The sequence below is a fragment of the Vombatus ursinus genome, unplaced genomic scaffold, assembly GCF_900497805.2.
Source record: "Vombatus ursinus unplaced genomic scaffold, bare-nosed wombat genome assembly UNPS02009173.1, whole genome shotgun sequence".
NCBI classification, from domain to species: Eukaryota; Metazoa; Chordata; class Mammalia; order Diprotodontia; family Vombatidae; genus Vombatus; species Vombatus ursinus.
The window spans coordinates 6049217-6074298 of record NW_020948951.1 but is presented as its reverse complement, the minus strand read 5'-3'; the positions used below and the strand labels follow the sequence as shown (position 1 = coordinate 6074298).

Here is a 25082-nt window from a genome sequence, read left to right as displayed (position 1 = left end):
GTGGGTGAGGTAGTGTTTGGGAAGGGGAAAGAGATTCATTAAGCATTCAGCCACCAGAGCCAAGCCCAGCCAGGCATTGGATGGGTGATTACGAAGAGGCTGTGTTGGTTTCCAGAGTTATTCCTCTGTTGTGCAAATGGGTTTTATATACAAATGTGGATGTAAAAAGCATTCATTATTCAGGTAGAGTGATGGAGCACTGCGACATGCGAGTGATAAATCCTCTCGCACAGGCTCCTTATGGATCATCTGACATTTCCAGCATGCATCCTCTTCATTACCAGCGCTTGTAACGATGAATTAAAAATCCTTTTACACAAGGCTCACTTGTACTGCTTAATGGGGCCTCACAAGGAAAGCACTTAACTCCTGCAGGTCTGCCCACTAGCAGCCTAACACCATTGTACCTGCCCAGTATCTCCTCCCATTGCTCATTCCAGGCCCAACCTTCTTGGTCTGATTATGTGTCTGTGGCTAAGAAAGATGACTTCACGGGAATGTGATTTGCATTTACATATACCAGGATCCCATGTAGGAAAGAAAAATTTAGTCCTTCTCAGCTTAGACCTGATCAAAGCACCTTCTCAGGCTGCCTATTAGATTACCAGCTCCCATAGTGGTTTAAAAGAGCCCACATCCGAAGGCTTAACCACATGGACACAGAACCTTCAGATCTGACCCGTCTTAGCCAAGTTGAGGAACAAGAAGAGGCTAGCTACTGCTTACTTTATAGGTCAGTGGTCTGATTCGATTGGGCAGTTCATGGCTGGTCATAGCTTCTGCTCTAGGGTGAATGTTTATAGATAGTGTGTGGGATTTCTTTATTTGAGACATGAGACATCTCATTTGAGATTTCTGTGAAGAACTGTTAGGTATGAGAAGCACACAAGAAGAGTGCTCCATTTATCTGTTCTTGGGATATATTATGTGTAAAGTCTGAGAGGACTTTGGGCCTGGTTCTTGATAGAAAGGAAGTTATTATTCTATACTCTGCTACTAGGAATGTTTATTGATTAAATTAGATCACCTGTCCTGCACACCAGTAGGTAAACCTGCCTGTTCTTTCACACTGCTCTGTGCTTTATATCATTCTTCATGCACAGATGTTTTGTTACGGTTTGGGAGAGCACACTAATAGCATGATGTCCGCTAGGAGTCACTGTAGGTCTGCATCAGTAAGCATTGAATTGAAACCCAGCCCTGTGCATCATGGTTCAGTTTTCCATCTAAACCTGCAGCCCTTTCTTCACATATTATTCACCACATAGCTACATATGTGGGTAGCCACTTGAATTCAGTTTCTGTATCCCCCAAAAGTGGTCTTATGGACCACTAGGCAGGTCATAGATCATAGCATCTGGAGACGGAAGGGACCTCAGAAATTTTCCAGTTGAGTCCATAAATGAATGGGAATCTCCTCCACCACATCCCTGAGAGTTGGTAATCCAGACCTTGGTCTCAAACGTCTCCTGAAAGGAGGTTGCTACCACCCAAACCCAAGGTAGCCCTTTTCACTTTCAGATGGCTTCATTGGAAAGTTTTTCTTTAACATCAAGCCTAATTCATTTGAAGATATTACTAGATCTCTAAGATAATTCCTAATCCTGAACAAGAATGAATGGGCAAAAATATCTGCTGCTAAAATACTGAAACCATAACTTGTTAGCCGCATTGTAGAGGTGTGGTCCTCTGCTCTGAAACTCTTTCCTCACATTGTTCTTTTGAGGGCTGATATTCTTTCCTGAGGAGCCTTCAAACCTGGATCTGACTCAGCGGGCATGAATAGAGGAGATTCAGGGAGTAGTGTCTTTGAAGAAGCCCAGAGTATCTGAATGATCCATCAGTATGTCATCTGCATTGAGCCCATGCTGCTTCTTATGGTGCAAGGCTCTCTTAACCCAGCCAGTCATGCACTGTTGTAAGAAATGGTCTTTGCGTGGCTCCTGATTAATGGTGTATTATGGGCCTGAGTGTAAATTATTTATGATGTGGAAGTTCAGAATAATTAGCTGTCATTCCTCAGTGGAGTAAATGAATTGTAGTGTTCCTCATACTGAAGACAGCCCATTCTTCACTCTGTGCTCTGATCTGATTTTTCACTATGCATCTGCTCTAAGGATTTTCTTTCATGAGCATGGATAGCTAGGTTTGGCCCTCATCCCTACAAAGTATCTTTGGATAGTTACTTTTTTTCCCTTCACAACTTTCTTAGACTCTTGATTTCCTTTTCTGGATGTTATAAGGGTGTGTCTCTTCAGGCTATAACTAGCCTGCTTATTAGTGATTTGTTTCAATGAAATGTGTAGAACCGGTCACTCTTGTTTTCCATGTCCTCCATTTTGTGGAGGAGTCTGGTTGTGACTTGAGTCCTGTTCAGTATCTTCAATCATTCTGTGTTGGTGGTGGCTCTCACAGCGAGGAAAATCAGAGTCCTCAGGACTTGAAGGTCAATACTCCCTCACGAAGGAATATTGAGCATGTTGTATATCAGCGCTGTCCCTGTTGGTGAGAGAATTTTCTATTGACAGTTTAGTAATGAGATCTCATCACTATTGATTCCAGTGTGAGGCTATGTTCCTGCTGAGCCCTTAGCTATAGTACTTATCTAGTATTTGAACACAGTTTCCTGAGTGATAAAGGAGCCAGTTATTAAATACTAGGAATGATATTTAGATAACATAAAGGGGTCTGGCTAGTTCTAAAGCTGGCCAATTCCCAGGATTACCACAGTATCCCTGTACAGCAGTGGGGTGGGGTGTAACATACCCTAGTTCCCCTAGAGTGCTCGTTGGCCACGTATACTGGGGTAAGGTACACATGTGCAGCGAGGTGTCTGGTTTCAGATATGGGTGATGCTGTGTGGTTCAGCAAGGATAAAGCCCTTCATCATCAGGGAGCTGTATTTTATGAGGCTTTTTTTTTAAGGCAGTTATGCAAAAATAGTTTTCTGTGGAAAGAAAATCAGAACAATTCCTTTGAAGCGTGACAAAAGCCTCCAAAGGGAAGACCAGAACTGAGACAACAGTGTGGTCTGAGGCACTTCCTTGGAAGGGATGTAGCCAAGCCTTGGATTTTGTCAGAAGACCTAGGCTCAGTCAATTAGCTTATGCCATTAGCTTAGCCATGCTAAGCACTGAGGATACAAGGAAAGACAAAAATGCAGTCCCTGCCTTCAAGTAGCTCACAGTCTAAAGGTGGAGACAACATGCACAGGTCATACACACTAGGCATCTACAGTGGAAAGGAAAGGCTCTCTCTGAGTGAAGGCACTAGCAGCAAGGGGGGAGCTGGGAAAGGCTTCTTAGAGAAGGTGGGATTTGAGCTGAGTCTTGAAGGAAGCCATTGAAACCAAGAAACAGAGATGAGAAAGGACAGTATCCCAGCCATGGAGGACAGCCAGAGAAAAGGCACAGAGGCAGGATGGAGTGTGGGATGTGAAGGGCACCAAGGCCAGTGTCGCTTCATTATAGATTATGTAGTGGGTAGTGATAGGCAGTGTAGTAGATAGAGTGCCTGGCCTTCTCTTCCTGAGTTCAGATCTGGCCTCAGACACTTACTAGCTGTATGACTCTTGGCAAGTCACTTAACTTTGTTTACCTCAGTGTCCTCATCTGTAAAATGAGCTGCAGAGGAAATGGCAAACGCCACTCCAGTACCTCTGCAAAGAAAACCCCAAATGGGGTCGTAGAGAGTCGGGCACAACTGAGACAACTGAACCACAAAGGCTGTAAAATATAAGAATCCTAGAAAGATAGGGAGAGGATTTTATATTTGATCACAGAGGTAGCAGGGAGTCACTGGCATTTGTTCCATAAAGGGGGACAAGGGGTGACATGGTTAGACTTAGATTTTAGAAAATTATTTGGCAGTTGAGTAGAGAATGGATTGGAGGGTTGAGAGACTTGAGGCAGGGAGATCAATTAGAAGTGATTGCAAAAATAAAAAATAAAAAAAGAAGTTATTACAATAGGGCAGGCATGAGGTGATACGGAGCTTGCAGCAGACTTGCAGCTGTGTGGGTGGAGAGAAGGAGACAGATTCAGGAGATTTTGAGAAAGCAGAAGGTACCAGATTGGGCAGCATAGTGCTTATGTCAGGATTCAAGGACGGCACTGAGGATGCAAGCCGAGGGTGTGGGGGGAGACCGTGGTGCCCTCAGCAGTAAAAGGGACCATTCAGAAGAAGGGAAGGTTTGGGGGAATGACTGAGTAGTGTTTTGGATGTGGTGAGTGTGAGATATCCTGTTCAAGATGTCCTAGAAGCAGCTCTGCTACTGACCCCGTTTGGCCTCGAGCAAGTGGTTTCTCTCTGTACATTATTTTTCTCTACTAGAAAATTATGTGGTTAAGCTAGAATGATCTCTGAGTGTCCCTGGAGGCAAGGAAGGACCTGAGGTCAAATTCAGCCTCATATACTTAATAGCTGTGTGACCTTGGGCAGGTCAACTTAACTAACTCTGTCTGCCTCAGTTTCTTCAACTGTAAAATGGGGGTCATAGTAACACCTACCTCCTGGGGTTGCTATGAGGATCAAATGAGCTAAAGTGCTTAGCACAATTCCTGGCACAAAGTAGACACTTATTAAGTACTTATTCCCTTCCTACTTCTTCTCCTCCCTTCCCCCCAGAGGGCAGGTACTAGAATTAAGGAGGGAGATCAGGAAAGGCTTCAAGTAGAATTTTAGTTGGGACTTGAGGGATGCCGGGGAAGCTAAAAGGGAGAGATAAGGTGGAAGAACATTCCAGGCATGAGGACAGCCAGAGAAAATGCCTGGAATTTTGTGTTTGGGTAAAAAGTTTTTAGTTGACCAATTAATGAGCATGTTTTCCCGTACAAAAACCAGATTTCTCTGTCTGTGTCACTTCAGAAATGTGTTTACTGTCGAAAGCGGATGAAGAAGATATCTGGAGCTTGTATCCAATGTTCCTATGAACATTGCTCTACTTCTTTTCATGTAACCTGTGCCCACGCAGCTGGGGTCCTAATGGAACCTGATGATTGGCCCTACGTTGTGTCTATCACTTGCTTTAAGCATAAAACAGGCAGCCAAGGTGTAAGTGCTTCTTGGTATAAAAACTTTCATTTTTTCTCAATCTTTATCAGTGCCCATTTGGGTTGTTTAGATAGTGACTTTTCTCTATTTTTTCTAGGTCCAGTTTCTAAGGGAAGTATCACTGGGCCAGACGGTCATCACAAAGAACCGCAATGGCCTCTATTATCGGTGCAAAGTAATTGGCACAACTACACAGACATTCTATGAAGTGAACTTTGATGATGGTTCCTACAGTGACAACTTGTACCCAGAGAGCATTATTGTGAGCAGCCTTGAGATGTTTTGGTGGGCTTGTGGGAGAGGAGGAGGGAAATGTTACCTCATCCCTTGATGAAAGAGACTGCCGTTAATAAGCCAAGAAACTTGCTGGTAGTTGGGAAAGTGAAGACTGGCGCCATGTGTCTCTTCCCATGTTGCCTTCAGGAGCATTGTGCTGTGACCTCTTCTTTACCTTGAGACATCCACATTTCTGCACCTTCAAACTATTCCTTTGTTTTACACAAAATTCAAGCATGACAATATTCAGTAATTACACAAGATATAAAAAAGGACCATTCTACAGACAGTAGCTGGCCAAGGGCAAGAACTCTTTTCACTGTGTCGAGCTTGCCACTCAAGTATCACAATTCCTGATTCTCTGACCTGTCAGGCTTGTGAGTTTGAGGGGATGATAGCATTCCCTTTTACTGATTAAATTAACTCCTCAATTTGTAACATATATATATATATATATATTTAATTCTTTCAGCAAATAAGCGTTTACTTAGTGCCTAATTTACAAAAATTCTTGGGCTAGGCATTGGGAGAGATAAAAAGATAAATACTGCTTACCTCAAATGAAGCTATTCTTTTTAGAAAATGGTAGTTTATCGTTATCACCAGAATCATTCTTGGCCACAGTTGTAAAAGTTGGGTAGCATTAAATCTTGGGCACAAATGGATAGCAGTAGGCAAAGACTTGTTTACGTGTGGCTTTCCACTTTAGGGATATGTTTGCATTGCCTTTTAAACTGTATTGTTCTGTCAACAGAGCAGAGATTGTATCCAACTGGGACCCCCTCCTGAAGGGGAGTTTGTTCAGCTCCGGTGGACTGATGGAAATATCTATAAAGCCAAGTTCATTTCAGCTGTGATCAGTCACATTTATCAGGTAAGAAGGAAGAAACTCCTGTGTCTATCACAGTCTTGTTTACCTCTCTCTAACACCTTGGTTGATTTGTGGGGGCGGGAGGGGATAGAGTAGACAGAGAAAGAGAGAGAAGACAGTCTGTTTCTGTGGTATTAAGAAAATTCATTGATAATGGAGGATAATGACTAAGGGATTGCTTTTCAGCTGTCAAGAATGAATCCTTCACTAAAATCCTCTTCCTTTGCCCCATCACAGCACGGAGCTGAACGCTGGGCTTTCCAAAGTGATGGCCACAGAACACACGCTCTGGCAGCTTCCACCCAGCTGACAAATCTTAGGTAGTGACAGTCAGTGTGTGTCTCATCTAAGGATTGGCTGAGTCCAGAAAAGCTCATCACCACAAAACTGGTCCCTGGATGATTTTTTTTCTTTTTTGACACCACTGCTCACCCACACTGCCTAGCAGGGTCTGGATGGTTTGTGATCTGCACTGGTGGTCAGGAGGGGCCTGCACCAGTAAAATCACCCAGCCTTGAGATACTGCAGTGAGGAGCAAAGAGTAGCCATCTTATTCTCTTTGCTCACCTTCTAGGTCTGCATTGCCCTGTATGTAGCACCTCTGTGGATTCACTGCAGCCTGAGGGTCCTCGGTGCTCTTAAAGGCAAAATGTACAGCCCTTTGAAATGAGTCTGAAAAGGAGGCTTGGGGGTGGAATGCTCCTGGGGTGCTGGCATCATATTGGTGCTCTGATGAAAAGCATATCTTGTGCTATGAAAGATCTAAATTCACGACAGGACGCAATGAGGAAAATCCTATTCCCTAACTGAGAAGCAAGCAGTTTCTTTGTTCTTTCTGATTAATGAGATCCTTGGGCAAATTCTTGTTCCTCCCTTAGGGCTGGGCCAGCCAGCCCTGACACGGATAGCTCTACTTCTTGATTCTTTTCTTTTTTGCCTGGGCTGAGTGCAAAGAACTTAGGAGCCACTGGAGACAGAAGCATCTATAGAATGGGATGGTCTGCTTATTCTAATATGATGATGATGATGCTCACATAGCGCTGTGCTGACGAAAAGGAGCTTGGGTAGGAACAACTCCAAATAGCACACTGTCCCATATAATTTGCATTTGGTTTGAATGTTCTGTGTAGTTATTCTAATAATGTATTTGCTATTGTAGTTATGTTTTTAGTTTGTTAATTTGTATTCTCCAAGCAAGGATTGTCAGGGTTGGCATCTCTTTGGGCATTTAAAATTTGTAGTAGGTGACAACTCGGAGAGTAGCACTGATTTTGTTAACATTTCACAATTTTAAAATTACCCAGTTTTATTTTGGTCATCAAATTGAGCATGTGGCCTTTAAAAAAAACCTCCAAGTAGGAGGACTTGGAGTCAGAGAACCTGGGTTCTAGTCTTTTTTCTCCCACGGGCAAGTCGCTGTACCTCATCTGTAAAGTGAAGTGGGTCTCACTCTCTAAGGACCTTTCTATTGAGGTTGTGTGTGATCATTTAGTTAGACTCCCAATTACCCTTCTTTCCTCTCTCCCATATTCAGGTGTGGTCAATGCCCTGTGACTACTGAAAGCTCTCCCCAGTTGTGTGCCAGAGTAGCTCTCTGTTATGCCTCCTCAGTTGATTATCTTCCTGTCTCTAAATCCCAGCAACCCCAGGTTGGTGGAGGACCTTGATTTCATGCCATTTGAGGCTCAGTTGAAGGGTCTGGGGGCATTTTATCTTGTTGAATGAGAAAACAGGGAGAAGCATAGTGACTTTGTTTAAATATTTGAAAGGCTGTCATGTGGAAGAGACTGGGTCTTCTTGGCCCCAGAGGTCAGAACCAGAAGTTGTGGAGAGGCCTATCAAGGCTCAGGATGAGGAGGAGCTCTCCCAAAGTGGGGTTAGCTGCCTCGAGTGGTAAGTGGATTATGCTTTATCTGGGGCACTATAGAAGGAATTCTTTGGGGATGAGCAGGGACTATGAGGATGACCACCGCATTTTGTTCTAACTCAGAAATTCCGTGTGTCTGTGAGTTAGGTTTTCTCTCTGGACATTTTCTAGTTTTTTAATATCCCTCCTAAAACATGTTACTCCAAAGTGAACCCGATATTTTATATGTGAGCTGACCAAGCCAAGGTACATGTTCTAGTTACTGGGGATACAAAGGCCAAAGTGAAAACAGGCCCTGCCCCCAAGAAGTTTACACTCTAGCCAAGGCAGATGACATATACATATACAAATATGTACAAAATTGATACCTGTCAATTTGGGTAATTCGGAAAAGGCATGGAGGACAGCCAAGGCAAAGGCAGAGAGAGGTGGGGTATGGAGTGCCACGTATGAGGAACCACAAGAAAGCTAGTTTGGCTGGACTACTATGTGTATGCACTTAGGCTAGAAAGGTAGGTTGGGATCAGGCGGTCAGGGCCTTAAATGCTAAACCAAGGGTATTTCTATTTGATCTTGGAGACAATAGGACCTACTGGGGTTTATTGCCCAGAAGTGTGACACGGTTAGATTTACCCCTTAGGAAAATAATGCTGGCAGCTATGTTAAAGTAGCACTGTAAATCCACACAGTTGGGGGAGTTGAGGAAGAAGCGTGGTGGAAGGCATCTGGGTGAATAGGTGCAATGCTGCAGCCTGTGCTGCAGGCTGGTCAGAAAGAGGACATCGATGAGAAGCTTAGGAAACCATTTACAAACCTGTTGCAGCAACATGATGCAGTGGTAACGGGTAATGCAAATGATCAGACATCTGACAGAGCTCTCTCTTTGCCAAATCAGAGCAGCCAGCAGTCTCTTTCTTTGAAAGATGGAAAAACCAACAAGGGAAAATAAAGCTCTTGTGGAGGAAGTGGCTGCTGTGGGAGGGCGCTGATGGCGACTCTGTGAGGAAGTGACCGCTACACCGTAGAACTTGACATAGATTAAGAGAGGAGAGTTGGGCGTAGCCTGAAGCGCGTCCTAGATTTTGGGGGAGCAGATCTCCAGGGGCTGAAAGAGAGGAGAGGAAAGATGCTGTGGCTTAAAGTTTTGTAGGGATTGTCCTTGTGAGGGGCGTGAGAGATTTGCTACAGTAAAACTGAGGACACAAAGAGAAGGCAGATGCATTTAATCAAAACCAAGCAAAACATCAACCGAGTCTGGCAATGTATGTAATGTTCCATGCCCATAGTCCCCCACCTCTGCAAAGATGGGAGAGGGCGGTGCATTTTCTTATCTTTTATTCAGAGCCAGCCTTGATCAGTATGTTTACACAGCTTCCAGTTTTGTTAAGAGAAAGAACTGCTACTCAGGGTGAATGGGATAATAAAGGATCATGGAGAAAAGTTAGAACTGCTCATCTCTTCTTTTGTTTCTCTTTTCTCTACCAAGGAAATAGTCTTTAGACTGGAAGGGACATGACAAATGACTCTGAGAAATCTGATAACCAACAGAATGGGCAACTAGTAAAAGTATCCAAGTTACTGTACTCAGTGATTATTATTCTCCAAGCCCAGGAGAACTATATACTTAGAAACACAAAAAAATCAACTGAAGTATAAGACTGTTGAGCCACTGTCAAAGGTCTTTGAAAGACTGGAGAATGGGAAGAGGTGTTGCAGAATTGGGTAAGGAGCAAATGCTGCCTCAGTTTCCCAAAAAGATAAGAGAATGAAACCTGCAAGTTACAGGCCTTGAATTTGAATCTTGGTAAGAGGTGGCTGACAAAGGTCTAGAAAAAGGAACAGTGATCACAAAATAATGGCTTCATTAAGAAGAGATCATGACAGCCAAACTTCCTATCTTTTTTCATAAGGTTAGCTGGTTGGTTGATCAGAGGAGTGTTATAGATACAGTTTATCTAAATTTAAGCAAAGCATTTGACAGTTTCTTATTCTATTCTTGTAAACAAAATGGGAAGATGTAAGCAACATATATGGTGGCTCTCATTAAATGGATTGAGAATTGAATGAATGATTAGATCCAGAAAGAGTAGTTATTAATGGTTCCATATTGACTCAGAAGGTCAGGTATCCTTGGTTTAGCCTTTAATGCCTTCGTAGGGTGATTCCACCCTACCTTTCCAGTCTTACTGTGTGCACACAGTAGTCCAGCCAAACTAGCTTTCTTTCTAGCCTCTCACGTGCCGCCTCTGCCTGCCTCTGCCCTGGCTGTTCTCCATTCCTGGTCCGAACTTGCACATGAAGCATTTTCCAAGTCGCTGAATCACCAGGTATCTATTTTGTATTTGTATATGTAAATATACATATATTTGTATATGTAAATGTTGTCTCCCCTGGCCTAGACTGTAAACTTCTTGGGGCCAGGGACTGTTTTCACTTTGGCCTTTGTAACCCCAACTCCTAGAAGAGTGCCTGACACATAGTAGGCTCTTAATAAAATGTTTGTTGATTCCTATCTTTTTTTTTTTTTTTTTTTTTGCTACCCTATCTTCCCTTTTGCCTGTGCTGTTATTTTAAATAAGATTATACCTTTCCAGGGTCATATTCTAGTAATGAGTCTCATCTCACCAAATCTCAGCGATACCTGTGAGATCTCTAGTTTATCAAGCTTATTATTCATACTTAATGTATTTATATGGAGATATCTGAAGCTTTGGATTTTATACCAGTTCCTATGAATTTCTAGATGTCATTACTATTCTTCCTATATTGAAGGTACTTTTTTTTTGGTACGTAGTTTGGGTGCACGTACTTAGGAAATTTTTTTATTCCCCTTCCTGGTAGAACTCAGAGTCAAGTCCTTACCATTGGATTGGAGTGGGACTTCTAATTTCTCTCTCTCTCTCTCTCTCTCTCACCCTCTCACCCTGTCACCCACACCCCCCCCACACCCTTACCTTTAATCAAAACTCCCATTGCCTCAATGTCAGCAATCCGCCAGATGTTAAGAGGAAAGCAGTCAGATTAAACCAATTCACAGGCACTAAAGTGTGAATGGCTGATGGGTTTAGTGGGCCCAAGATCTATTTGCATTTTAAAAGAAGATCTTGTTAAGCAACTGAATTTCTAGTTGGTGTTATCTTTGGGAGATACTTTTAGGAAAGAGACTTTCCCAGGAATTTACCTCCTTCCATTTCTTTTAGAGGTTGCGGATTACAGGTATTCGAATAGTCTGTATACACTTAATTTTACTTAATTTTTTTTTCTTCTTGTGTGGGGCGGGGGTGTGGGTGTGGTGGGTGTGTCTCTGTGTGTGCATATGCACAGTGAAGTGACAGAAGATTAAACCATTACCTGTAAAATTAAGGAGAAGGAGTCGGGTTGTGTGGTCTGTGACCCTTTCAACTTTAAAAATCCTTCATTCCTAAAGTGGGTCTTCTGCTGGACCTTTAGAGAAATAACTGCTAAAGGATCTAGAGTTGGACAACTGGAAGAAGCCATACAGGTCACCTCCGTCAAATTCAGGACAAGTGAGAGGAAGCCCATTCTCACCTGGCTGTAGGGACTGGCCATTTTGGAGTCCTCACAATTTGAGTCACCATTGTCCTTGGGTTCACCAATTTGTTTCATTTGCCCTTAGAAAGTTAGCTGACTTTTCTGACTTTTAAATTTTGTTTTGAGCTGAGGAGACCCTTGTGCCTGTCTCCTCTGATCCTTTCTAGTTTTGTATTCTTTTAAATTTTTTTTCCTTGAAAAATTTGGTGCCAGGAAGCAAGTTTCCTCTTCTTGTCTTCCTCTTAGAAATGTAGGCTAGTTTAGTCTGTATTTATGGAACTCTTTTCTATTTTTTCTTGAGTGAGTGAGTCAGGAGTTTGGGTATAGTATGTATTACCTACCAAGCAACTCATGGTAAGAAATGTTTCCCAGACAATAAATGAATAGTTAACGTCTTCAGATGTATTTTGGGCCATTCTGAGCATGACTAGGTCTGGGAAATGAAAATCACACCAAAATCTTGGGGCTGCACATTTGCGTTTCAGCTACAGGCCTGGTATAAGTGCTCACTCAACAAGAAAAGGCTAAGTTGGACTTGGGCCCTGCTGGGTCTAGCCCTGAAGACACACATGTACATTGGTCCTGACCCGCTGAGGAAGCTCAGATGACCCAGAGCTGGCCTTTCCCCAGCCTCTCCTGGCCCTGAGTGCACTTGTGGAGGAGATTTACTTTGCTTGGCCTTTCTAGAGGAAAAATGGCAAAGAATCTGGGCTAGACAAAAACCAGTATGGGGAAGAAGTTGGAATTAACTAATTAATAGTGTGGAGTAGTGTGCCGCAGCCAGAAGGGTTATCTCTGCACCCATAGGCAGGGCACCTCTCAGAGCTTTTGTTTCCTGCCCGTAGTATGGGAATAAGATACTGTTTGTTTTCCAATATCATTGTGAAGGAAGCACTTTATCATCCATCAGGTCCTCTCTAAAGATGTACTAAATACACAAGTTCTCCCAGGTGACAGTTCCTCATTTGTGGGCTATAACTCATAAGTACTCCACCAAAGCTCAAGGGAAGCCTGGTTGTACTGTTTTTGGTTTTTTTGTACTGTTTATAGCCTTTACCTCTTTGAGTAGAGTAGAAGGAGCCTACATTTGGAGTCAGAAGGCCTGGGTTCACTTTGTGACCCTTCCCTCCCTGGGCTCCAGTTTCCACATCTATACAATGAAGGATTTGGACTTGATGACTTCTAAGATCTTTCCCAGCTCTTAATATCATTCAAGCAAAATTGTCCTCTGTGATAAACTCCCAGTACGACTTTGTAAGGCACTTTAGGAACGCATCAGAGAAATACTACCAGCCCTCTGTTTGGCCATAGTCAGCTGCTTCATTCACGCTATCATTTTAAGAATCCTAGTATTCAGCAATTAAACTGGCATGAGTAACCTTTCCACGGTGAGTTACCAGATGATAACCCTGTGTTTTTGGTATCCAGGAGAGAATGTAGGGATTTCATGCCTTTGTAGGTGGGGGGAGAGGAGATGAAGTATCATGACTAGCCCAGACCAGTTTTGATAGTTGGAGGATGCATAGTACTATGGGAAGAACACTGACTTGGGAGTACAAGAAGGCATGGCCTGAGTTCTAGCCCAGCCGTCACTTAGTTGTGTGACCTTAGGCAGATTACTGCCCCTTTCTACATTTCATGTCATTAAACTAATAGGCTTTGACTAGATAATCTCTAAGAACTCTCTAGCTCTGACATTCTATATCATATGATATACCTTTCCTTGGTTAAGAGTGAGGCCAGTGAGTGACATAAACTTGTGTAATTGATGAATTCCAGTTGGGGTCAGTGTATTCCGAGGAGAGGCGGAAACAGCAGTAGGCTGGCACTCCCGGAGACTGCTTAGTGGCCTGGTACCATAGGAATCCCTCCAGCCCGTGCACCCCCGTTCAGAATGATGCACAGTTGAAACAGCGCTTGGCCGCTATCATTTTAAAGGTCCTGAAGTTAGAGCAGACCACACTAAGTTATTCTTTCCTTCCTTTGTTGTTTTGTCACTGATAGTGGATTCGTTATAGTTTGGTGACAGTTCAGAAAGTAGTACTTCTAGATGTTTGTTATATTTCAGATTTCTTTCCCAATAATTTCTGTAATGTATTCAAGCTGATCTAGACTTCTTTCTGTCCTAGAATGTCCCCTGTACATTTCTTTCTTATTTTCTGGGCCTAGAATGTACTGTTTACCCTACTTTACCTGCTGATTCCTACCCATCCTTTTAAGTCCAACTAAACTACTTCCTATGTGAGTCCTTCCATGCTTATACACTCTCCAGATACTAACAAGTGTGCTTGTCATATAATACTTTGTCTTACAGCTACTTCTGATTCTGTTTTATCTCCTGTTAGGAGCTCCATGAGGAGAAGTAGTAGGTCTTATCTAAATTGCTTATGTCTCCCAACAACTGAACATAGAGCCATCCTGTGTTTTGGGGGGAACAGTTCAGTTACCCACACATTTATTGAGTACTTGCTATACGTAGGTGATATGTACTCTGAGAGACAAAAAGGTTAATAAAGTGTGCTTGCTTCCTCCCCTCTTGACATTTACAGTCTCACAGAGACTGCAGGGCAGGTCCATACGTAGTGGTAACTGGAAGGCAGGCAGGACGTGCCAGTGCGGTGCAGAAGGCACTGTGGCTCTGGGTTGGAAGACTGGAGGAGACCTGACTTCCTGCAGGGCAGTGGGGGGAGGGATGGGAAGGAGCAAAGGTCTGTGGAGGGTGAGGGGAGGTTTCCTAGAAAAGGTTACATTTGAGCTAGATCCTGAAGGAGAGCAAATGGGCAAAGCTTCGAGGAGAGTTCGTTTCAGGGTAAATAGTACCCATTACCCTTAGGAATTTGTACAGATTCACCCCGACTCACCCCTGGTGTCGCTGACATTAGTTACTTCTGTTTCTCACATCTTCCTAGTCATCCCCAGTATCCTTCCCCCTCCCATTCCCAGTGAGCCATCCCATATAACAAATAGTGTTTTTTAAAGAGGAAAAAAAATCGACACAGCCAGTCAGTACATTGACAAAGTCCAAAAGCGTGTATCATATCTGTGGGGGACCCCTCCCCCCCATCTCCCCAGAGGAGAGTGTCTTTTCATCTCTCTTCATTCAAGTCATGCTTGATCTTTATAATTTTATTACATTGACTTTTGACTTTTTGGTTTATGGTGGTTCTTTCCGTTTAGATTGTCGCAGTTACTGTGTATGTTGTTTTCTTGGCTCTTTGCTCTGCATCAATTCATCTAGCTCTTTCCATGCTTCTCTGTATTCACCACACACGTCATGTCTTACAGCACAGTTTTATTCAGTCATTTCAATTGTGCCTGACTCTTCAAAAGATATTGGAGTGTTCTGACATTTTCTTCTCCAGCTCATTTTACAAATAAGGAAACTGAGGCCAACAGGGTTAAGTGACTTACCCTGGGTCACACAGCTAGTAACTTGTCTGAGGCCAGATTTGAACTCAGGAAGACTCGTCTTCCTGACTTCAGGCCTGGTGCTCTATCCACTGAGCCACGTACCTGCATGTTGTCTTCTCCACTAGACTGTGAGCTCTTTGAGAGCATGAACTGTTTGGTTTTTGCCTTTCTTTGTATTCTCAGCACTTGGCACAGTACCTGGCATATACTAGTTACTTTTTATTCTTAATAATTTTCATATTGCCATTAGCATGCATGAAGCATGAGTTCATTGTGTTACACAGAACCCGCTGTCCTCTAAGCAATATCTAGAAGAACTCATCTTCCTAAATTGAAGGACTCTGATGACTTTGAGGTAGAATTACTTTCCACTCTTTATTTTTGAAACAAGCATCTCTTTTCTATTCCCAGATACATAATTCATGTTCTAATCAGTGATCAGAGAAAGCAGTTGGGAGCATGAAACTATTTAACACCCCAGGTCTTTACACCTGACTGATTATTCCACCATTTGCTAAAATAAAAACATATTTTGGTAACTAAAATTGTTTAATTTGAATGAAAATGTTCCATTTAAAGGGGAGAAGTTACTGACTAGCTGAGAGTGATCACCTAGTGAGAGAAGCACAGGAGAGAAATTTGTTTCTTTCCTCATTTTAAAATGGCAACTTTAAGGTTTTTTTGAATGTTAATATTAGATTTTATTTAAAAATTGTAGTCTCTAAAATCTCTTTTAACTCTGACAGAACATCTGATGTAAACCCATCATCTTACAAATGGGAAAAACTAAGGTCTAGAGAGAAGTTACTGGCCCAGTGTCACCCTTAATCAATAGCAGAGCAGAGATAAGAACCTTGTTCTTCTGATCATTAGTCCTGTGATGTTTGATCCCGCATGACACGAGTTCAGATACTTTCAGTCTCTAGATCAGTGGTAGGAATCCCAGTACAGCCTCCTAGTAATTACAGCTTGTTTTCTTTAACTGGCCCAGAACTTCCCATATAGCACATGCTCAGGTATTTGATTTTGACTTGATGGCGTCTGCCTAGTTACCCCAAAAACTTGTATGATGGGATAGGATGTCCTCCCAAGCTGACAAGCAGTTTTTATAAAATATCAGTAGGAACTCACCTAGACTGCTGAGTCCTAGGTATCCTCTGAACCTGTTCCCTGGGGTCACTGTAGCATCCCCAAACTGGTTGCCTCTCTGCAGAGCTAATAAGGAGGAGTGTTTGTGACCTTGAGTCCTGCCTCTGCCATGACAAGCCTCTCTCTGCCTTGCCATTACAAATCTTTATGTCAAGAATGGTGTCTCTTCTCCAGCTAAACATAACCATTTACTTAAACCAGTCCTTGAATGCATTTGGGTCTCCACTCCTTCCTATTTTTTCTTCAGCTTCTGTGGAAAATGTGCTCCAACTTGCCAGAGTCCTCACTGCATGGCTTCCCATGCAGTACTCTCATGTCCCTGTCCCGAGGACACAGCGTTAGGCTGGACAGTGACACTAATGTGCCCTCTGGGCTGAAGGAGTTCAGTGCCAAACGTCGTCTCTGACTCCTGGCAGCTGTCATCACAACCATCAAATAGTCCTAGAACTCGGCACCATCCCAGACTGGCCACTTGTCAAAGGGTAGCACCTTATTAGCTCTACGTAAGGATGGCAGAGGGGCAGTCATCCTTTTTCAAAGGTTTGTTGGGAATAAGAAGTCATAGGTTTATACAATTTAAAGCTAGAAGGGGCCATCAGAGCTCCTGCTAGTCCAGTCCCGTTATCTTACAGATAGAAAGACTGAGATTCAGAAGATCACACAGGCAACTGAGAGCAGAACTCGGGGCTCCGTGATCAGTGCTTTAACCCCAGAGTTTTGTCACCTTGTCCCCAGCCCCTCCCAAACTCAGTCTGTGACATGAGTTCAAAGGAAGATGTTGAGGGTAGCCAGAAGGACCTCTTCTGCCCTGTAGCTTCCATTAAGGTCAGTCCAGAGTTGTCCTGAAAAGTGAATCTGTCTGCAGCCCAGGAGTCCAGACTCTGAGAATCCAGATGGGGAAGATAAACTGCTCCCTCACCTAGGTGTCAGACTGTAGCCACCCTCCAGGGACTGTTCTGCTGGGTGACCCGGGGCTAGGGTGGCCTCTCTGCTTAAAGGCAAGACATTCAAACTAAGATCCAAAGTGTTTCTGGGCTAATTGAGGAACCAACCATTCTTTCACTCATTCAGTAAGTGTTAGCTCCACGCTACATACACAGCATTGTGTTGGGCTCTGGGAGGAGATATGAAGGTTAGCTAAGATGTGGTGCCTCCCCTCATGGAGCATAGAGACTCATAGCATCCAATTTTTTGTTTCTGCTTCCATTGTAGGTGGAGTTTGAAGATGGTTCCCAGCTGATGGTGAAGCGGGGTGATATTTACACCCTGGAGGAGGAACTGCCCAAGAGAGTCAAATCTAGACTGGTGGGTAACACAGAGGCACTGACTGCTTTTTAAAAAATGTCTCTGTTGGGACTTGGGGAAAGCCAAGCTTTTTGCTTAATTTCTAGTTTTACAAGTAACTAGTTATACAAGATGAAAAGACAGGCAAGAGGTTTCATGCAGTCTTTTCCAACATCAGCCATAAATCCTCAGGGTATTGTGAAATGTCTTTACCCTACAGGCTGCTCCAGTTACCCTAAGTTGGAAAAAGTCCTTGGGCTTTCTTTGAGCAGGAAGCAGAAGGTAAAGGAAAGTTTGTGGGAAGGGTCTGCCTGAGGATTTTGAGCCAAGGATCACTGAAATTGAGGAGGACCAGGGTTTGAGTCCTGCTGCTGCCACGGAAGGAGTGAGATGATTGCTAAAGCTCTCAAGCCTGTACTTGTCTAAGTTGAAGGCCAGCAGGCCGTGGTCATGCCTCAGATGGCTGGCTGCTCGGCTAAAGGCATCAGCTCTCCCTGAGCTCCTCCCCTCTAACGGAGCCGTATTTCCTGTTTTTGCAGTCTGTCAGCACGGGTGCTCCACAGGAGAAGGTATCCTCAGGAGAGGAGGCGAAGGCAGCAAAGCGCCCGAGGGTGGGCAATGCCCGAAATTCTGAGGACTGTGGACAGAATCCTGATTACCTGGCCTTCATGGAGAGCCTCCTGCAGTCACAATACCAGCCTGGAGCCCAGAGCCACATGTTTTAGTACAAACCCAATTTTAGAACCAACATCTCGTGACCTTCCCCACCCCCCAACCCCACCCTAACCCCTTTATCCCAGCAGAGCACCCAGGCAACTGTGGAACAAGTGGACGACCCCCTTCCCCCCCTCCCCCCCCCCCCTCCCCCTGCAATAACTTGCTGTGAATTCCTTTCATCTACATTTAATTTTGACCATCTGAGAGACTTGTCTGGCCACAGGCTACCTCGACTCTGCTGAACACACTGCTGATGGTAATAGGAAAAGGCAGCGATGGTAACTCTCAGATTGCATGTCACCTGGATGCTTTAGAAGAGCTTGTATTCCCGGAGCACATGGATGCCTGGCTCTTGTCTTAGGCTAGGAAGGGTTAAACGTTACGTTACAAAAGCAAAAACTACTCAGATTTTTAAACCATGTAAAAGCTCTCATCTTGAAAAGGTGCTATTTCACTGACTACTGAAGCAGCCTTTGGAATTGTGATTTCTGTATATAAATCACCTTTGTGAAGTTCTTTCTATAAATACTTATTGTTTAAAAAAAAATATAAGAAAAAAAGGAAAAAGAAGGAAAGAAAAAAAAAATCCCCAAACTGGTTTTCTAGATTTGTGGCTTTAAAAAAAAAAAATGTTCTTTTCCCCACAAACTGAAATGGGATTTGAGTAACACTGAATACGAGGGAGAGAAAAACATCTCATTCAATTTCTTTTGTTGTTGTTTTTAAATATTATTTGTATATTGAGTGGGCAGGGAGAGTGTTTTAGCTGGAGTGTCTTGGAAGTTGAGGGTGTTTATGTTATGAGCAGCCCATTTGCGTGTTTCTGCTCCCTCTCCCAGTGGCCATGCTGAGGCTTGTCAGTCATTCAGGTGGGGCCACAGGCAGGGTCTGGGCGTGTACTGGGGGGTGGAGGGGCACCAAGGTCGAGAAGGGGAGGCCCTGCTACCTTTGCCCTGCTCTTCTCTGTAGTCCCCTGGAGAGGTCACGCAGCTTCCTCCCCATGGCTCCAGGCCCCGCAAAGGCTTCTGTTCTTTGTGCTCTTAGAAGAGGAAGGTTGAGGGTTCTGCTCAGTCACAGACCCTGGGTGCATTTGGATCCTGGGTGCATTTGCTGCTCCACACCCCTGGCAGATGGGATGCGTGGCCAGCACCTCTGTGCATGCCTGGCAAAATAAATACTTTCTCTTCTGGTTTGCTTGATCTTTTGCTTCTTACTATTGTGAGAATCATTCCATAACTGAAGTCTCAGAGATATATATGTGTGTTTGATTAAAGAAGAAATTCCCCCATCCCCTTTGTGGCTGCGACCGACTTTGTTTAAGCAGAAGAAGACCCTTTAGGTCGCCCCCTGTGATGTACACTGGAGGCAGGCCTTGATTTTTTTGGTGTGCTGGGCACGTGGCCAAGGTGTGTTTGCTTGTCTCCATTAATAACTCTTAGCGAAACCAGTTTTGGAGGGTTTTGTTTCAAACCACAAAAGATGTCTCCCACCAAACCCCACAGCTGAGCCAGGTGACCATGAGCTAAGAAGAAATCTGAAACTGGGGAAGGAGAGACAGGGAAAGAGACCATGGCCTTGGGAAAAGACGAGTCTTGTTCCAATCAGGGTCTGGGTCAGGGATTTGCTCCTGGGTGCTGTGACAGTGTTTTCAGGCTTCCTGGGGACTCCCTCCTTGAGGGATCAGCCCTATGTTTACACTGACTCCCGGCCTTGTAGATAAGACACAAGCAGAGGTTGTTGTTCTCGGCTCTAGTATGTGAACAGGCCCCGTGGACACTCTGAAGGGAGTGGAGAAGTGACAGTTCTTTACAGGTGGAATTACACCCCTTGGTTGTTGCTGCCTCATTGACGGGAGACCCTTGGTGTTCCTCTGTGTACAAAGGTGTGCGCTTGCTGTCTGAGGCCATTGCACGATGACAGTCCTCCTGGTGTTTTATTGGGGCGGGGTGGGGTTTAAGCTGTTGGTTTCAACTTCAAGTGAAACCGCATCTTTTTTTAATCTTGGATTGAATTGAAGAGAGAAAATGTACTTCATATGTCATTTTGGAGAAAGAGTAAGCAGAGCTGAGGCCAAGCCTCACTTTATCTGGCTGTGCATCGATCCGAGTGATTTCCTGCTATTCACAAGAAAATGATTTCAAGAATGATAATCTGCATGTATTTTTTAAAGATGTTTTAACAGTTGATAGGGCAGAGAGAGTGCTATTCAAAACAAAAAAGTGAAAGAATGTTGACATCAGAGAACTCTTGTTGTGGAAAGGAGAGAGTGAGGGGTGGGCAGTGGGGACCTTGACTTGGGGGGATCCCCTTCTTGGTGTAGCAGTCCTGGCTGAAACAGCACCTTTCCTAGATCCTTTCATAGTCCCTTTTCAAAATTACTGTTTATGTTGTCAAATGAACAGCTGCATATTCTCCAGGGCCCATATTCAAGGAGTGCTTGTTTGAAATGATACTCTGGACCCTTAGAAAACTGTTCTTTGTTGTTGGACTGACCCCTGGATGAGGCTGCTTGTCCCCCTCGACACACACACACACACACACACACACACACACACACACACACACACCCACGCCTTCCAAATTTAGGCGTTTGGAATAATTTGTGCTAACATATACAGTAGCCATAGTACCAGGGGGAACGCACATTTTTTTTCCCCCAACAAAATACATTTTAAATATTTTACCTGCTACAAAATTCAAGGCTGCTTGTTATTTTGAAATGTCTTCATTTCTGAGACGTGCCTTTGGTATTTTAGGTGGTGAGGGCTGATAATATAGCGCCTTTTTAATGGTGGTGTGCTTCTCTCTGAAGGAGACAGACAATTTGGCAAAGAGCATAAGGCCCATCCAACTGAGTGTACGCAGCATGGACGTATAGGAAATGTGTCTTCAGCTGGAAAGATTGACCCAGTACTTAAAGGCATGTAGTGATGACTTGGACCATAGGATCAACCCCTGGAAGAAGCCCTAGAGATTTCTAGGCCAACTGTCTCATTAGCCTGAGGCCCCTGGGTTCAGTGACTCATTCAGTGGGGCAGGTAGTAAGTAGCAAAGCCAGCATCCCAGCCAAGATCTCCATACACGCATGGCCGCCTCCTCCCTCTGTCAGCCAGCATCCAGCATTCTAGGTGTGGAGCCCTTCATCTGTAGATGGGGGCGGGGCGAGCAGGGCACTGGTCTGGTGCTCAAAGAGACTTTGCCCAAGGTCATGTAGGACACAGAGAACAGAAGTGGTATTTATGAGGAGAAGACAGACAGACAGGATCATCTCACTTGTGCCGTTGCTTCCTCTTCCCCCTTGTACATGCTCCATGTTGGCCTGCTGGCTCTTTCCTGAGCTGAGCAGAACGAGGCATTCCATCTTCTGTCTTGGTGCCTTTGCCGGGTTGTCCCCCACACCTGGAATGCACACCCTCCTGCCCCCGAGCTCTAGAAAGGCTCAGCTCAGGTGCCGCCTCCTTTGGCAAGTCTTTCCCCATCCCCAGGTGTTAGTTCCCTCTGCCTCCTGAAATTACTTTGTATTTACTTACCCTTGTACATGTTGTATCTCCCCAATAGAATGTAAGCTCCTTGAGGGCAGGGACTGTTTGGTTTTTGTCTTTGTATCCAGAGTGCCTGGCCCAGTGCCTGGCACATCATAGGCACTTAATAAAAATTGTTGAATTGTTGAATCCCTCACACTTAGGGAGTAAGTGTGAATCTTTTCTTCCACACCTCTGCCGTACCGTGGCCAATTCTGAATCCTGTGGGGTCTCTTAGGCTATACACTTTCGTTTTGCCCGGGATTCCTGGAACTTACTTGCTTCAGTACAAAGTACTGTAGGCACTGGGATTCACATCTAGTTCTTACTCCAAGTCCAATGTTCTTTCCAACACACCATGGCCACCTATCCCAATTTTGTTCTTAATTTTTCCTGCCTTTACAATGACATATTTCATGTATAATATGAGGAATCAGTTATGTGACTAAGTAAATTCTCCTCTGGGCCTCAGTGTCCTCATTTGTAAATGAGCCCCATTTGTAAAATGGAAACAGTATTACCTTCCCTTAGGAGAATCAAAAAAAGGAAGAAAAAAAAAACTTGACAAAGTGAAAAGGGCCATGCGGGTAATGATAACTCATATTTATAAAGTACTTTGAGGTTTGCTAAGTATTTCATATGCATTGTCTGTTATTTGACCCTCATCACAACTGTGAGTTAGGTGCTATTATTATCCCCATTTTATAGATGAGGAAATTGAGGCTTAGATGAAATGACTTTCCTAGAGGCACACAACTGTTAATTATTCAAGCCCAGATCTTAACCGCAATTGGGGTTGGTTATCCAATGGGAGCCTTTTGCTTGCACTGGCTGTAACAGTCTGTCTATATAGTCCAGAATGGTGATACAAAACACGGCCTGTGGGCACTCCCAAGTGTGGCCAGAACCAGTTTAAAATGTAATTGAGAAATATTTAACAAAATAAATAAAAATGCAATAAAATTGAGACAGTACATTTTAAAACCAAGTCACTGTGTCACTCACAAGGTTCATAATATGTGGTCTCTTTGAATTTGACAACATTGATCTGGAAGGCCCCGTATTCTATCTGGCCAGCCTAGCCACTGACTCCAAAGTTGAGGCTTGCATTTTAGAGAAACAAAACCCATTTCTGTTTGGAGGTGATGTTTAACAAGCCATATTCATGATGAAACAAAGCCTTCCAGGATCAAATGCTGCTTGCTCTTCAGGAGAGCATGTAACCAATGGCCAGGCTCCCTAACCCGACGTGAGACAGATCCTTTCAGCCTTCACTGACAATTCTGGCAACATTAGCAAGATAGGGTTCAGCGGGTTTTTTATTTTCAGTGTGTGTGGGATGACAGATGCACTCTAGTCTTCAACACAGAACATAGAAATGTGGACAGAGAGAGGGTAATTTTTTAACCTCTCCGTGGTCCTGCAGTCAGATTGCAGGTGGTCAGTTCTTGTGCAGATGGTGTGTAATTTTGTTCTGCTTTTGAGACCTTGTAAAATAGAGTAGCAATTTTGGATGGGCCATCATCTGTCTCTGGCCAGAGCTGAAATACCAGTCTTGATTAAGGCTGAACAGACACCAAATGTTTTAATGTGTGTAACTGGATAAGGGGCCCTGCCGAGGAGGGAGAGGAAAGGAAGGAGTTTACTTGTAGTTTGTTGGGAAGCAGAGGGAAGATGACATGGCCCTAGACATGGAGACTTTGGGGAGCACTGGACTTGAAGTCGGGTGATGGGTTTATTTGATTCCTGGCTCTGCCACTTGGCTGTAGGACTTTGGACAAATTTCTGCCTCTCTCAGGCCTCAGTTTGCTCATCTGTAAAATGAAGGTAATGCTCGTATTACCCATCAAGAAAAGTTATGGGTAAGCCTTTAAGCACTGGAACCTTTGTATTATAGCAAATTAGTTACCTAGCCAATGGCAGAACTTGAGTGTGGATCTTCATGTCTGAGGCAGGCTCTACCCAGTACACCTCCCTGCCTCTTAGTTGCACAGTCCTGAAAGGATAGTATCAAGAGTTCCAAGCTCCAGAATGACCTGAAAAATAGTGATGAATGCTAAGCACATCCAAAAAAGGGCTTGTTTATTTTTTCATTAATTTTAGCTGTGTTGAGGTTAAAAGGATCAGAAGATGAACATAGGACCACAAAGATAATGATAATGAATGACATGGAGAAAGTTGAAGAAGTCAACTATTTCCCATTTTCTCTTCTAAGAAGAATATCCTTTGTCCTATGTAGTTATGTCCAAAAAATGGTTATGAGGAAGTGGGAACCCTAGATACCTTAAGAGGGTGGTCAGAGTATCTATTCTGCCTTCACCAGGTTCAGGTCACCAGGACTTGGATAAATAATTGTCTAGAGTCTGGAAGAACTTGGGGGTGATTGCTGAGCCACTCTGTTGGTGATATTTAGGTCTTAGAAAATAGAAGGGGTGCTGTGGCACTTTGAGCTTAATACGATTCAACAGCAAGTAATAACAGCCAAAAAATCCAAGAAGATCTTAGACCGTGTTGAGAGGCCTGGTGTCTAGGGCTCTTCAGGTCACCCTTGTTCTTGCTGTCTTCTGCCCAGCTGAGACCATATCTGGATCATTGTGTTCAATCCCTGGTGCCATGTTTTAGGAAGAAAGACCCTGAAAAGGTAAGGAGAGCAGAGGAAGGACTCTAGGGTGGTCAGAGACCTCAAGATCAGTCCATCTGAGGAAGAGTGAAAGGACTAGGGAAGTGATAGCTGACTTCAGTTATTTGAAGGGGAAATGGGGTTATTTGTTTCCCAAAACCCCCAAGTCAGAGCAGGGAGTGCAGTGTAAAGTGCATGAAATTTAGAAGACCTAAGTTCAGATTCCAGCTCTACCATTTGGGAGCATCAGTGACTTCAGGCAAGTTACTCCCCTTCACTGGGCGTCCATTTCCTTTCCTATAAAGTAAGAGGGTTAAGCTGGATGATCTCTTTAGACCCCACCCAACTCAGTATCTGTTATTCTAAGTTTCAGAGAGACAGATTGAGGTTTAATCTAAAGAAAACTTCCCTACCAGAGCTACCAAAACATGAAACAGTGCTTTACGAGGTATGAAGTTCCCTCATGAGATCATCAAGCAGAGGCTGGATATCTGCTTCATGGATGTGTGGACAACCAGCCAGTACTGTGAAGAGACCGGTGGATTTGGAGTCAGAAGGATCTGAGTTCCAGTCTTGCCTTAGTCACTAGCTGTGTGTCCCTTGGGCCAAGTCACTTAAATCCTCAGATGGGGATAATGATAGCACCAGCGTTGCTGGGTTGTGAAGATCAAGAAAGATAGTTTAGTTTGGACTTGGGCACCTTGCACGTCTTAAAGCAGTATATCAGTTCTAGCTATTATGTGTAATTGTAGTTTTTGAGAG

The 25082-nt window shown here is 43.9% G+C and overlaps 1 protein-coding gene across 2 annotated transcripts in view; it reads left to right on the top strand.

Annotated features, from left to right (window-relative positions):
- KDM4B (lysine demethylase 4B) overlaps window positions 1–19467 on the top strand; it is a 259342-nt gene extending 239875 nt beyond the window's left edge. For both annotated transcript variants that reach the window (XM_027851028.1, XM_027851029.1), the window contains 5 exons: window positions 4867–5052; window positions 5150–5314; window positions 6083–6202; window positions 17391–17483; window positions 18002–19467. In XM_027851028.1, the coding sequence (XP_027706829.1) occupies window positions 4867–5052; window positions 5150–5314; window positions 6083–6202; window positions 17391–17483; window positions 18002–18187 (750 nt within the window). In that variant the 3' untranslated portion in view covers window positions 18188–19467. The remainder of the gene's footprint in view (window positions 1–4866; window positions 5053–5149; window positions 5315–6082; window positions 6203–17390; window positions 17484–18001) is intronic.
- The last annotated feature ends 5615 nt before the right edge of the window (window positions 19468–25082 follow it).